Source organism: Tribolium madens, unplaced genomic scaffold (assembly GCF_015345945.1).
Source record: "Tribolium madens isolate multiple individuals breed KSU strain unplaced genomic scaffold, Tmad_KSU_1.1 Scaffold_3;HRSCAF=73;Tcas5.2_LG2, whole genome shotgun sequence".
Lineage (NCBI taxonomy): Eukaryota > Metazoa > Arthropoda > Insecta > Coleoptera > Tenebrionidae > Tribolium > Tribolium madens.
This window is the reverse complement of record NW_025401006.1, coordinates 3,398,925-3,412,820: the sequence shown is the minus strand read 5'-3', so window position 1 is coordinate 3,412,820 and position 13,896 is coordinate 3,398,925. Positions and strand designations below refer to the sequence as shown.

The 13,896-nt window shown below is 32.8% G+C and overlaps 1 protein-coding gene across 3 annotated transcripts in view; it reads left to right on the top strand.

The window, feature by feature from the left end:
- Window positions 1-1,109: 1,109 nt before the first annotated feature.
- LOC123007013 (neurotrimin-like) overlaps window positions 1,110-13,896 on the top strand; it is a 28,890-nt gene continuing 16,103 nt past the window's right edge. For all 3 annotated transcript variants that reach the window (XM_044402015.1, XM_044402016.1, XM_044402014.1), the window contains exon 1: window positions 1,110-1,266. In XM_044402015.1, coding sequence (XP_044257950.1) covers window positions 1,212-1,266 — 55 coding nt within the window. In that variant the 5' untranslated portion in view covers window positions 1,110-1,211. The remainder of the gene's footprint in view (window positions 1,267-13,896) is intronic.

Genomic DNA, 13,896 nt, shown 5'->3' with positions numbered 1-13,896 from the left:
CCTAGGCAGTAATTTCTTGTTGATACCACAATACAATAGTTATTTGGGAGGAATACATATAATTTTTCCTGCGACCCAGCAAGAAAAACGTAGAAGTAAAGTCTGTTCGATTTAATAAACAATTGTCAGTGTCAAAATTAGAAAGAATTTTCATTGTATGGCTTTAATTGAAGAAATTTATGAACTAGGTGTATTGCTCACCCCAAATCCGGGTACATAATGTAGATCTAATTTCTCAATTTTCAAGACGTAAGCTTAAATACACCATAAAAAAGTATAAGATACTAGAATCATTGTCTTGATAGAATTTTTTTTTGATCGCCTAGGCATTTTTTTAGTTCATCTGATTCTCGTTGGTGCAACCAGTTTTAAGCTTAAAGTGTTTAACCTCCTTTGGGTATCTTGTTTTGTTGTACTCTTCCTTCCCAGCTTTTATTAATTGCGTTATTGTTCGTTAATGAATTAATAATAATGTGGTTTTTCCTTAGCAATTCCTGTAACTAAAACAAACTCAGAATCACTGAGCTTACAATGCATTTTTTACAAAATGCTTAAGCCGGATATTAAGAAGGCGGTAGATATTATTAATGTTGAAAAAGAGTCTACATCGCTATTAGAAAGCATTTATAAGTAGATGGGTTTGCCTATATGAAACTCTTTGTGGTTTGAAAACCGTTTTGTTTTGTCGTTTACGTTGTCACCCCATACAATGATTTTGTGTATCCTTTTAAAGTTAATCCGCTTTAGAGATACCGTAGAAGATTAATGTGAAAATCATCCTTCTTAAGTTTTTAGTTATGGATGGGAGGCTTTGTGTTTAATTTAGGTGAATAAATGGCACGTTTGACGTTGGCTGTTGACTGAGAACCATTGCATAAATCTCTCTATTGAGGCTGTATACGGAAGCCGTAAGTTAGGTGAGGTTACAAACGACTCTGTTGAAAATTTAACGTCGTCGCCTAATCAGGACAATAGCGTCTGACGGTTATGTAATTCCGCGAATTTCCGTGTTGATAAAGCGTCGTGCGTCTCATCTATATCTGCGTTTTCGCGTTAGCGCCGGGATAGAGTGTGTTGTGCCTCCGGACACGTGGATCCGGACGGAGCTTGCGCGAGTCGAGCGCGGACCAGCAACCGGACTAAAATCAGATTCCGCGTGCCCTCCGGAGCGATAGCTAGTGCATAGGTGATGCTCTCGGTCAGTCGTTGTCATGCCTTCCGCGCTACTCGTGTTGGTGGTGCTGGTCTTCTTTCCACTAGTGCACGGTAAGTGGCATGCCGCTCCTACCGAAAAGCATGAACTTCGGCCAATTACCGCAATTACCCTCACTAAATCACTCCGGCTAGAAGCAGATTAGTCGTTTGCGCGACCGCAACGTTGCTTTATGTCTACTTGTTGGAAAGTTGGGGCCGTCTTGCAAGTTGGAGCGACCGCGAGGAACATATTTCACGCAGCCACCGGGCGGAACCTGAGCGCTGAACCGAGCCGTGTAGAAAACTTCACGGGAACACGGAAAGCAGCCGTGATTCTCCTGGAACCTGGCACCAAGCGCCCCGGATCCACTGGACGAAATTTAGACAATCGACTGTCACCAAATGATCATAGATTTAGACGATTCTTCGGATGCCCGCAGTGACTGTTTATTCCCGTCTTTGGCTGGCCTCCAGCAGATGAATTGTGATCTGCTGCTTTTGGTGCGGCAATGCACCAAAGATCCATTAACCAACCGGAACGGCACTGCTAAAGTGCTTGCTTCCTTCTTTTTATCCTCACAAAATCGTATTACAAAAAGTGCTTATTGACATTCATTAACCTTCAATGATGAAACTTTCGACTCCTAAACATTTTACTATAATACAACTGACCTCTGACAATAAATTCACGAATACTAAAGCACTTTGATCAAAATTCTTTACAGTCAGTTTCTTCTATAAACAATGGAACAAAGGTACAAATTGAATATCATTCATATACTCTGGAATTATTTTGTTGTTTTCTCTTTAATCAAATATGAACATTAAACAGGTCGATAGCCAGACAAAAAACAGACACATGGTTTTTATGTGTCATACATTTCGTTTCAGTAAAAATATTATTTTTGCAGTTAAAACATTATTTTTTTTTAATATAATGATCCTCATTTTATTCAAATCTGCAAATGTTATATACATTTTAGTTCGAAAATTTATTGGTAGGTTAAGTTTTTGATAAGCCTGATACTATTAAACAAATTTTAACTTAAATTCATGAATAAATACATACATATATAATTACAGCTGATGCGTTGTGAGTTTTGACCAAACAACGTAGGTATGTTATCTGTTGTTTGCTTTATATTTTGATAAAGAACAGTAGACGGGGAAATGATTAAATGCAGTATTATTTCATCAGTAAATTAATTGAAAACCGTTGACAAGCAAAATTTTGTACCAGCTTTTAAATTTATTAAATATTGATCATGTAACTTAATTGCTGTGATCAATCAGTTTTTAATGTACCAACGCAACTGTAAATATGATTATTGTGAATAAATATTGATACTTAAATAAAACAGGTCCACTATAAAACAAACACCCGTATTGTGTCTTGGAATAACGTTGTTATTTTAAATTAGTTAAAAATGTAAGTAACTTGGCTTTTAATGTGTTACAAATACGTATCTTTGATAACTCCGTTTCTTGGTCTGTATAAATTATCTATCTGTGTGACATGAACCTGAACCATGATTAAAAACCTAATTTTAGAAACGTTGCGTCAAATTTAATGTTTATTAAGTACAGATGTATTGGAAAAACGTTCGACTTTTTACAAGCTTCATGCAAATGATGAAGCGTCCAGTTTGAGCCCTCTTGCTTTTTATTGGCCAACGTTGTTAGACTAATTGCGAGCACGAATACGCGTATCCGAAAAATGTTTTCCAATTCCTCTTCAAGGATGCTATTTCGTTTCAATTTCAATTTGAATAATGTTTGTCGAAGTGACCAATTTATCCGACTCTCTCTAAATCTCATTACTAGTAATTTTGCGGTTTAACAGAGTTGTTTTCAACTTACAGTGGTTGCAGTAAATTAATTTGATGTGCAGCAGTTTGACAACAACAAATTGACGCCGAGATTAAAAAAGAAAATGGTTGATACCCTCTACTTACATCCACTCCACTCACTTACCTTTCGCACATTTTTCTTCTTCATAAAGCCCCGTCTGAGCTGCTTTTACCACTCCCACTCATTATGGGGTAATGATGTTAGATGAAGACATAAGGTTGGTTAGAAATGATAGATGGTTTTGCAGTTCAATATACTTCCAACTTCATAGTGGAGTGCACACACCGCTTGTAATCGCGAGTGTTTTTCTTGTACTCCGCTAACAGATGTGAATGATATTATTGTCGAAAATGTACAATTATTGTCGAAGTCGAATCTCCAGACGTGATTTATAAGATTAATGATACCGATACAGGTTCTTAAATTTAAACGCAATAACAAATTTGCACATACAGGTGCGCCAGAACTCGCACCCCAGAGAAAAATACCATGTAAGAAAAGACCAGGAACATAGAAAAAATGTTAAAAAAATTTATCTATAAAAAATTTCGAAATTATGAGAGTTTAAATTTTGCACTTTAAATCTATTTATACAGGGCGATTCAGATAAGATAATTAGCCTAACGATTTGGCGATGCAACCCAAAAAACAAATTTCATTTATGTCTTTGATCCAATTTAAATTTAAAGGATTTGCAAGTTGAATCCAGTTAATCATCTTAGGTCACTCTGACATCAACGCAGAGAACCATTATTAATACCATTCAGTTCTCGCGGAATGATAGCGAAATTAAAGAAGTCTTTGTGGTGTAAACCCAATACAAAATGTAGGAATAAAAAAATGTAAGAATAAAACATTAAAGGTAGGCAAACAGTTTTTTTTATAAATCATAAAATGCTTGTCAAAGCACTGTCACAGTAACATAAGATAACTTGGGCAAATGCAAATCGGAATTAAAATTAGACACAAGCAGTGCAAAAATCAATTATCATTCCAAAGTAGGGTTAAAATCTTCTTAGTGATTAAATTTAATTTACTTATATGAAATGTTTGCAGACCATTTGCTATTCGATTTGCTATATACTTAAGGAACAATGTGATGCGATAATTGTTGTGGGGTGTTTAATTACTTGACATTTCAACAGCTGACGTCAGGTAATAATTAACTCCCATCAGTACATTTTCGGTCAAAATAAAAATTAAAAATTTTCCTGGACGTAAATAATCTTTGATAGTTATTTATTCGACGAGTTTGAGTGTAAATGGGACGCTTTATTTCACGAGTGGATTTTTAAACCACGGGTGTCAACGAGTGGTTTATCATCCACGAGGTGGTTTAAATAAATCGATTTACACGAAGACGAGTTGAATACAACATTTGATTCTTCGAATTAGACTCAACAAGACTTAAAATTGCTTTAAATCTGTTAAAAATAATCTGACGTTTCGTATTGAGAACTGCCAAACAGTTGTCAATACTTCCTTACACAGGAGAGAAACCGTAAATTTTGACACTGGCGAAGAATAAATACGTATAAAGAATATAAACAGTAGATAAAAATTTTCCTTATCCACTAGACGATAAAAGACTTGTTTACCTACTCACATTAGTTGATTAAAGTAATCTATAACATTCAGTACAAAATAAAGTTTTTAATGCCGAGAGAACATACCGCACTCAGTCATTTGTCTATTAATTATTCAAAAATAAACACTTTTTTTGGCGAGATTCTAATCAGCGCTATCTTGTGTTGAAAATAGTAAACGCATAGATCCGTCACACGGTCTTCTAGATTTACAAAGAGACTCTATCGCTATCCGGTCCGCCAAATTTGTAAAATGTCTGTTTTCAATGTTCGACATAAACCGACTCTTGACTTTTTGTTCAACAAATTGGTAAAGCATAGCAACTGAAGCACGCTGCTGTGGTTAAATAAGCCAAGTAGCCAAGTTATAAATACACAAATAAATCACATAAAAATAATGGTTGTCCATGCATTGTAAATTAAAAATAAAGTAATGTCAAATAGTACCTAAAATTAAGCAATCGTATAAGAACTGTACTGTGGTACTCCTAGAAAAAATAAAAAAGGCCTTGAATTAAAAATATGGCGACCCGGATAGAGACAGAGTCTCTTTGTTAATCTAGGAGTCTTGACAAATCAAAATATACAAGGTGATTCACGAGGAATAATGAGCCTGACCAAATTCAAATTCTTTATGCAACCACCATTACTTTTCGCAAGTTATTTTGCGACAACTGTAATGTTGGTTGCATCGAGAATTTAGTCAGAGTCATTATTCCTCGTGAATCACCCTGCATAATATAACGGTCTTCGATCAAAAAGTTTTGTTCATCAATTATGCGTTAGGTATTTTAGCGTTCAGTTTTATTAAAAATTATTATACAGGGCGATTCAGATAAGATAATGGGCCTGACGATCTGGCGATGCAACCCAAAAAACAATTTTTATTTACGTTTTGATCTAATTTAAATTACGATTTGCATTTGCAATCCAAGTTATCTTATGTTGCTCTGATAGTGCTTTGACAAGCAATTTATGATTTATAAAAAAACTGTTTGCCTACCTTTAATGTTTCATTGTTTCATACATTTTTTATTGGGTTTACACCGCAAAGACTTCTCTAATTTCTCTATCATTCCGCGAGAACAGAATGACACTAATAATCGTTCTCTGCACTGATGTCAGAGTGACACAAGATGATAACTTGGATTCAACTTGCAAATCCTAATTGAAATTGGATCAAAGGCGTAAATGAAAATTGTATTTTGGGTTGCATCGCCAGATCGTCAGGCTCATTATCTTATCTGAATCGCCCTGTATACTGCACGTATAATGTAAATAACTATTTATTTGTAGTATTATTAAACGAGAGCTTTAATCTAGAACAATAATTATTGTTTGGAAGTTTTCAACTTTTAACACGAATTATTTTTGTATTATGTAGGTAATATGTCCTTTTTAAATTTTTCTGACTTCTCAAAACATAATGGAAATAATTCCGAGCACGAAATTCTATTTTTCAAAAGTAAATTTCAATACAAATTTTATTCAAACTAAAACTATCCGGTGACAAATGATAGTAGTTGAGCTTGGTAAAACTATATTTTTTAACAATGATAATGTTATTTTAAATGTATGGAGGAAGTAAGTAAACATTGTTTGTTCATTTATCATCGGCGAGTCGTTTCAATACACGGACCCTTCCTAAAATAAAGGTTGAGATTACGTGACGTCATTGAACAGAGGCTTTGATAGTGCTTAAAACTGTTCATTTAAAAAGCAAACCACAATTTCCTTTATTTACATAATTTTTTATAAACCCTTTTGCATATTTCTTTTCTATAAGTTTTAGTTAAGAAGAGGGTTAAAACATACAAGGTGAATATAAAGTATTGAAGCAAGCGGTTTTTTTAATCATTTGCTTCCAGAAAATAAATTTAAGTAATATAAAAAATGTGATTGTAAACGATTCTTTTTGTCAAAATTGCAACTTAAGGAAAAAAATGTTTTTAAAAAATTAAATATAAGGTAGATAATTGTAATCCTTAGATCATAACCTTCATTAGAAAAACAGTTTTTAGTGGGTTGCCATTTAAAAAAAATAAAAATTTTGTAAAACTAAAAAAAAAAAATTTTCGAAAAATTTTATTTTTGATGACATCACATTTTTATAGTACTTTATCATTCATCAATTACTTTTTCCAAGAAATAAATAGTTTAAGCAAAAAATGTTTGGTTTTCTACTTTTTATTCTCCTGGTAGTTTTGAACAAGTGTTTAATAGGCAGGGGTTTAGAGTATGATTATTATTTACGAAAAGGATGTAAATGACTATCAAATGTTTATTTAATCTATTCTAGATTTAGTCTCTAGAGTGCCAAGTTTGGGATTTCAAAGTATTTTGTCAGAGGGGTAGATTAATAAAACCCAAAGTCATTTTGTGCTAAATTTGTTTATTGTTGCTAATATATACAGCTTTAGAAGTTGGTCCTGTGGAAATTAGTGTTTTTTGTTTGTTAGTTTTGCGAGACGCGTTTTGTAATAAAGCGAATAATTTGAGCGTCTGGTACTTGGGCATCTTCTGAGGTTTTAATTAATTTAATACTGGCGCTCGAATCTTACTTATTAATGACTTTGGTAATTACGGTATTTAATAAGATGTTGGGACTGCGACAATTCTGAGTGTGGTGTTATCTGTCGGTTTGTTTAATATTCCATGGCGGGGACTCGCATCGTTTAGACTTTGAAGCCGTGATTTGTTTTGATTACGAGTGGATGCGAAGTCAGACTGTGTTATGATTATGAAAGGTTTCATCTATATTGCGGGCTCATTAATATTCGTAGCAAGCATAACCCATCATGTCGGCCTCACCTCCGTTGCTTGATTGATGAGCTCCATAGCGACCAATCTTCTCGCAAAATGTAAACGAACACAAATTGGCGAAGGACTGCGAAGTGGTCTTACCTGGTCGTAACGTTGATTTAGAGGGTGGATCGATGGTCGCTCTAATAACGTACTGAAAAATGCATCCCTGTACCCCGAGAGGGGCGCTCCAATTTGCGGGCGATAAATCATCGAAATAGATTAGAGCCGGTCCATATTGCAACGTCAGTCCGAGCAAAACGCAACTTTCGGACGCTTAGGAATACCAGATTTCCCTGTATCCAGTAATGAGCTGTTCAGTGGCGTGGAAAATGAACTGGAGAACTCGCAGCCGCCATTATACGGGAGGCAGGTGCGCCGACCGCCGCCTCACTTCGACCTTTTGCCTATTCATCCTTCCGCTGTTTTATTTATCTTGCTAATTATAATTACATGGCGCCAAACTTTCAACACTTAAATCAAATTCTCGACCTTTTCGAGACCCAAACGACTGTTTACGCAATGTTATATTTTCATAATTTATCTTTCGCGCACTCCGGGAAAAACTTGCTAAATGACGGTCGATTCGAAAAGCCCGACTTCACACCGGATTAACTAACAGCACATAAATTACGTGATATTAAAGCTCACGACTAGCTACAAACCGAGCGCTATTTTCTTCTGCCAAAAGCCACGAGAAAACAAACTTTTCTCTGGACGTACATTTTTTTTATCTAAAAGGCCAACGTTTTCAAATTAAGTCATTAGCACACACGTATCTTCGGCTTTACGCTCCACAAACTATAACACTATATTCGAAGCACGCGCGCCAAGGTACCTTTCAACATAAATCAGTATATTCTCCGAAGATTTTTAACAGGTCATTGTATAATGCTTCTTCTAACGGCCACAATTCATTTCAACTAAGTACCCTGCTTACCCTATCGCTAAAAAATTCTTAAACTCAAACTTTTTAAAATACAATAAACAATAATATAATTTCGTTTAACATTCAAAGAATACAAGCAGTTAAACCTCTCCACACTGAGAGAAATGTTACAATTTGCCAACTAAAGAAGCTTTTTTTTATAAGCTCGTCTTAAAGCAAGAAAAATGTGTTTTTTATTCTAATTTTATGTTATGTCCTCAATTGTTAAATGCAAATCGATATTGTTATCTGTTTTTAATCTTCATTAATGATTCTGCTAATGAGCCCATCTTCCATCTGCATGCATGAGTGAAGGACCTAACCAGAACAACATAATCAACTTAATACAATTAAATTCCATCGTGATCAATTTTCTTGCAATTGTATGCCACAGTGTTGCGGTTAGAATACCGCATTACCGAGGTCCCTATGGTGCATAGAATAATGTTAATCAATCGTCTATCACATCATCAGTTTCAACGAGAATGAATATGTAGTAGATCTGAATTAAAAACAATAGTTAACTGGATTTGCAGAGAACATAATAAACATTTCATGTTTTGTAAAATAAATGTCAAATCTGTTAGTATGGATAGCTAAGTGCCAATTATTATTAAAAAGTAATCGATTTATTTTCTTATTCATACACAGTCATGTATCCGACAGTTGGCATAATTTATTTATGCATTGGTTTAAAAATTTGTGTCACTAATGGACTGGTGTTTATAAAGCAACAATTTTCAGAAGTATAAGAAGCTATAAACACAAAAATTGTTAACATTCGTTGTTTCAGAATTAATAATTAAATAATTATTTTTTTAATAAATTTATTTAAGTTTAGCTTATTTATTGTTATTTTGTGTTATAACAAAATATTTATTTTTAAATAACAAGAAGCCTAAATAAGCCCATTGTATAACATTCTATCGTTTTAAAAATTGGTTAATAATAGTTTTGTAGCGATTGATTAATTGCTTTGTTTCATTTCGACAATAATTAAAATTTATCATTAAAATTTAATTATCAATAAACCAAAATTTAAAATTTTGTTTTGATATTTTATCAGGATTTTCAGTAATAAATTTATTCATCCAAATCTATTAAAATTTGCGTGTTGACCTAAACGATTAATTCAAATTTGGTTATAAAAATATTTTGCTGGTATAAAGCTGAATTTACGTTAATATTGAAAAATGTTTCAGATGTTTCTATAACCGACCATATTTTGATTTTTAAAACATAATAAAAAAATAACATCAAACAGCTTGAAGCACGTTGTTAAACCATAGAGGCGTGAAATACCAATAAATTCCTGCGTTTTATATTTGATGTTTGATACAAGCTGCTAGCATATGTACAAAAAGGATGCATACAACTACTTTTTTTTTAACTCTGCATTGTTAATACTTAAAAATTAAAAGTTTTTGTTATTATTAAAAAAAATAATTGGGGGTTAATTTCCAGTAACGAACCTAGAAGGTTGTAGTAAATTTGGTCTTTATCGGTTCCGCAATTAAAAGTTTTCGTTCAGGATTATTTCTGGCCCGGCAAACAGTAACATTGTTAAGACGACGATATTTCACGCGAGTGTTTTATCGTTAGCCTGTTTAATAAAAACGCCTTGTTTATGGCAGTTTGGATTCATTTGTTAATTTCGTCAAGCGTTAATTTCGTCGAAGTCAGCGTCCGATGGGTTGCTTTATAGTTCCGGAGATCGAAAGCTGGAGAGAAACATTTGGCTTGGTTTCAAATTGCTGCGTTGCTGATAACAGCAAACCGGCGTGATATCTCCGCTCCGTCTGATGGGGGTGGAGGTTTTTATAACAAGAATTTCGTTCGATCCGCGAGGGTGCTGATGGACTCGATAAGGACAAAGTTGTATGCAGCACTTGCTGACAACATCAACGAATACGTCCACTTCTCGAATAAAAAGCTCACTGTAGGTTTTGGACGCAAATTAAGCGTTTCCAAATCAAAGATTCAAGTTCCGGCGATCGATAGCATATACCCTCAATTCCAACTTTCAATGTCTTACTGCGAACTTGCTTCTCTAATTATATTCCACTTGGTCTAATCATATTATCCACTCGTGGCTTTATGCCTATCTTTCATGGCTTAAAACAGACTACCAATTAAACTATTTACTTACCTTATTACGACAACAATGCCGACAGTGCCGTTTTGATACTGAAAATATTCTCAAAGTTAGTCTCCAAAGCTACACATACACGAAACCCACTTCTATCCCACAATTTCTAATTGTAACCACCAACTTCTTTGACTTACTTCGGCGGTTAATTTATGGATGTAACTTTCAAACTCTTAAGCATAATTATTGCCAAAGTGAAATTAATGGCTTCCAGAGACACTCCCGCTTTGTTTTTATTTACGTTAAGTCATGCAATAAGTATTCCAAGACAAGGTAAAAATCAACTTAACCGATCATTAAAATTAAATATCATTCTTTTGCAATAAAATCAACAGTCGAATAGTCGAACTTGTTCAAAGTCCATTTTACGAGTATATACAGGCTGTTCCGTCTAAACCCCACTTTAGAAGTATTGGGAGTTGGAATAATTGTATTTATTTGAAAATTGGTACATAGCCAAAAACCATTAAGTCCTCCTAAATGAAAATATTTTCAAGATGGCGGCACTTCCGGTTATACCGGAAGTCGATCTCAACTTTCTTATTTTAAATAGAAACGTATATTTTTTTACTGCGTTTTTGGAGTAATCGAGTTATTTTCAGGGACTTTTCATCAGTTTTCCTTATACCTAAATTTAGCCGTTTTTGAAATAATTGGAGTTTTTCAAAAATTTTTGTATTTGCACCTTCCACTTTAAAAACCGGTAACTCTGCCATTTTTTTTAGATTTGAAATTCCTTTTTTTGGCGTTTGAAAGAGAAAGCTTAGATCCTTTTTCTCGTGTTTTCAAATTTTGAAAAAAAAATAACATATTCCAAAATTTTAAGGTTACTTTTGTAATAATTCAAATACTCATAACTCAATTTTTTCAAATGAAATACCCCAATTTTTATTTTACTAAAAAGAAGAGAATTTAATTGTGCATTGATCTGTATTAACATTCCCTATACCTAAATTTAATAATTTTCAAGTTATGGACTTTTCTTTAATACTACAGAAAATTTATTACCAGCCATATCCGTTTTCACATAGTTTGCTATGGAAATCAAAAATGTCAAAATTGTTTCTCAGTAAACGTCGACAGTGACTTATTATTTGCCAAATAGTGCCAAAATATGGAGAATCAAAGTTATGCAAACTTAATTATTATTGATAGGTTCTACCATGCAATCATTCATTACTTAAAGCTAACAAGTGAGAAAATTTTATTTTTGCTTAATGAACGATATCATAATTTTGTTACACTCTCCATAAATACAAAATAAATTAATTAAATCTAAGTTTGAGTAGCTTTGACTCTCCATATTTTGGCACTGTTTATCAAATAATAAGTCACTGTCGACATTTACTGAGAAACAATTTTGACATTTTTTATTTCCATAGCAAACTATACGAAAACGAATGTGGCTAATAACAGATTTTCGGCAGTCTGAACAAAAAGTCACCATAACTTAAAAATTATTAAATTTAGGTATAGGGAATGTTAATACAGATCGATACAGAATTAAATTCTCCTCCATTTAGTATATTCAAAATTGGGGTACTTCATTTTAAAAAATTGAGTTATGGGTATTTGAATTATTACAAAAGTAACCTTAAAATTTTATGGTTTGTTAATTTTTTTTTCAAAATTTTAAAACACCGAAAGAAAGATCTAAACTTTCTCTTTCAAACACCAAAAAAACGAATTCAAAATTTTAAAAAATAGTAGAGTTACCGGTTTTTAAAGTGGAAGGTGCAAATCCAAAAATTTTTGAAAAACTCCAAATATTTCAAAAACGGCTAAATTTAGGTATAGAGAAAGCTGATGAAAATTCCCTTAAAATAACCCAATTAATCCAAAAACGCAGTAAAAAATATACCTTTCCATTTAAAATAAGAATGTTGAGACCGACTTCCCGTATAAGCGGAAGTGCCGCCATCTTGAAAATATTTTCATTTAGGAGGACTTTATGGTTTATGGCTATGTACCAATTTTCAAATAAATACGATTATTGCAACTCCCAAACTAAACTGGGATTCCTCCCAGACTCCCAAACTCCTAAACTGGGATTTAGTCGGAACACCCTGTATATTATATTGATTTGGTTATAAATTAATTACGCTTCCTAAACAGTTCTTGCATTAGTATGTTTTTTTGTCTTCAACATCACGTTTGATTTTAACATTAAGTAAAGTTTATAACGACTCTACATGCAACATTGATAAAAAATTAAATTTTATTTTATTAATTAAAACAGAAAATTCTACCTGTAAGCAGAATATTTTGCCACTTTATTTTTTAGAGGCAACATAGCGCAAGACTTTGCGTTAATAGACTTATTAAGGCCGAGATTTGTTTAAAACTTTTATGACTACAAAAGAAGAAAATTGGTGGAGGCGCCGGGCCAGCATACCTGCTCGGTGAAAAATGTGTAACTTAGCTGCTTCTAAAATTATTCAAATGCTGCTTTAAGTTATTTAAATGAAATTTAAGTTGTTTTAAAAAAATGTCGTATACTCAGCTCGAAGAAGCCGTTTTACAATTCAAATGAATTTTATTTTTCTTCATATAGTCCAGACTCGGAGAAAATTAAGAAAATAAAACTCAAAACAGAATGTTGTAAGCCAGTTAAACGCTTTTCCTTTTAACATTTTACTTGCTTGTTTATAAATTCTAATCGTAAGTAACATAAATAAATAAGTAAGCAAGGTTTGATTATTTAATTTTTAATTACTCGACAACTAAAATTATAGATTTGCTTAAAAGATTACAAATCTATTTATATTTCTTACTAGATTTTCATTTCTTTGCAAATACCGCAAGCATATCGACCGAATAAAGTAAATTTGCATCAATGAATAATTTTAAATAGTTTTAAATAATTTATGCAAAGTAATAAGTTAGCTACATAACTTTTAAATCAATATATAATATATCATAAATAAATATATAATATACTTATACACTAATAAATAAAGCAAACAAAAATTGAAATATTTTGTAACGAAACTTGCTGAATATTCGGTTTAAAATCTAAATTATTTTGGTACAAAATTTCAAAGTTATATTACGCAAAATTTTTTTGCTTCTCATATGAACGTTGCTTACAGTACAAGTTAGAACGTAGCATGTGGCAATATATACGGACCTTTTAAAGATAACTGAATTTTGTTCTTTTCCAATTCAGCAAACTCACTTTTATGAGTTCACTAACTTTCAAAAATTAGGTCAAATTATTTTTGAACTTTCTTTATGCACAAATATAATAATAAATGTTGGCGTTGTTCATTTAACTTCATCTATCTTAAATATGCCTGCACTTTATTTTATTCACAAGTGGCTTTGCGTAAATCTGCAACTTAAAAATTTATTATATTACTTTTTAGAAGTTTGCAAAGCAATAA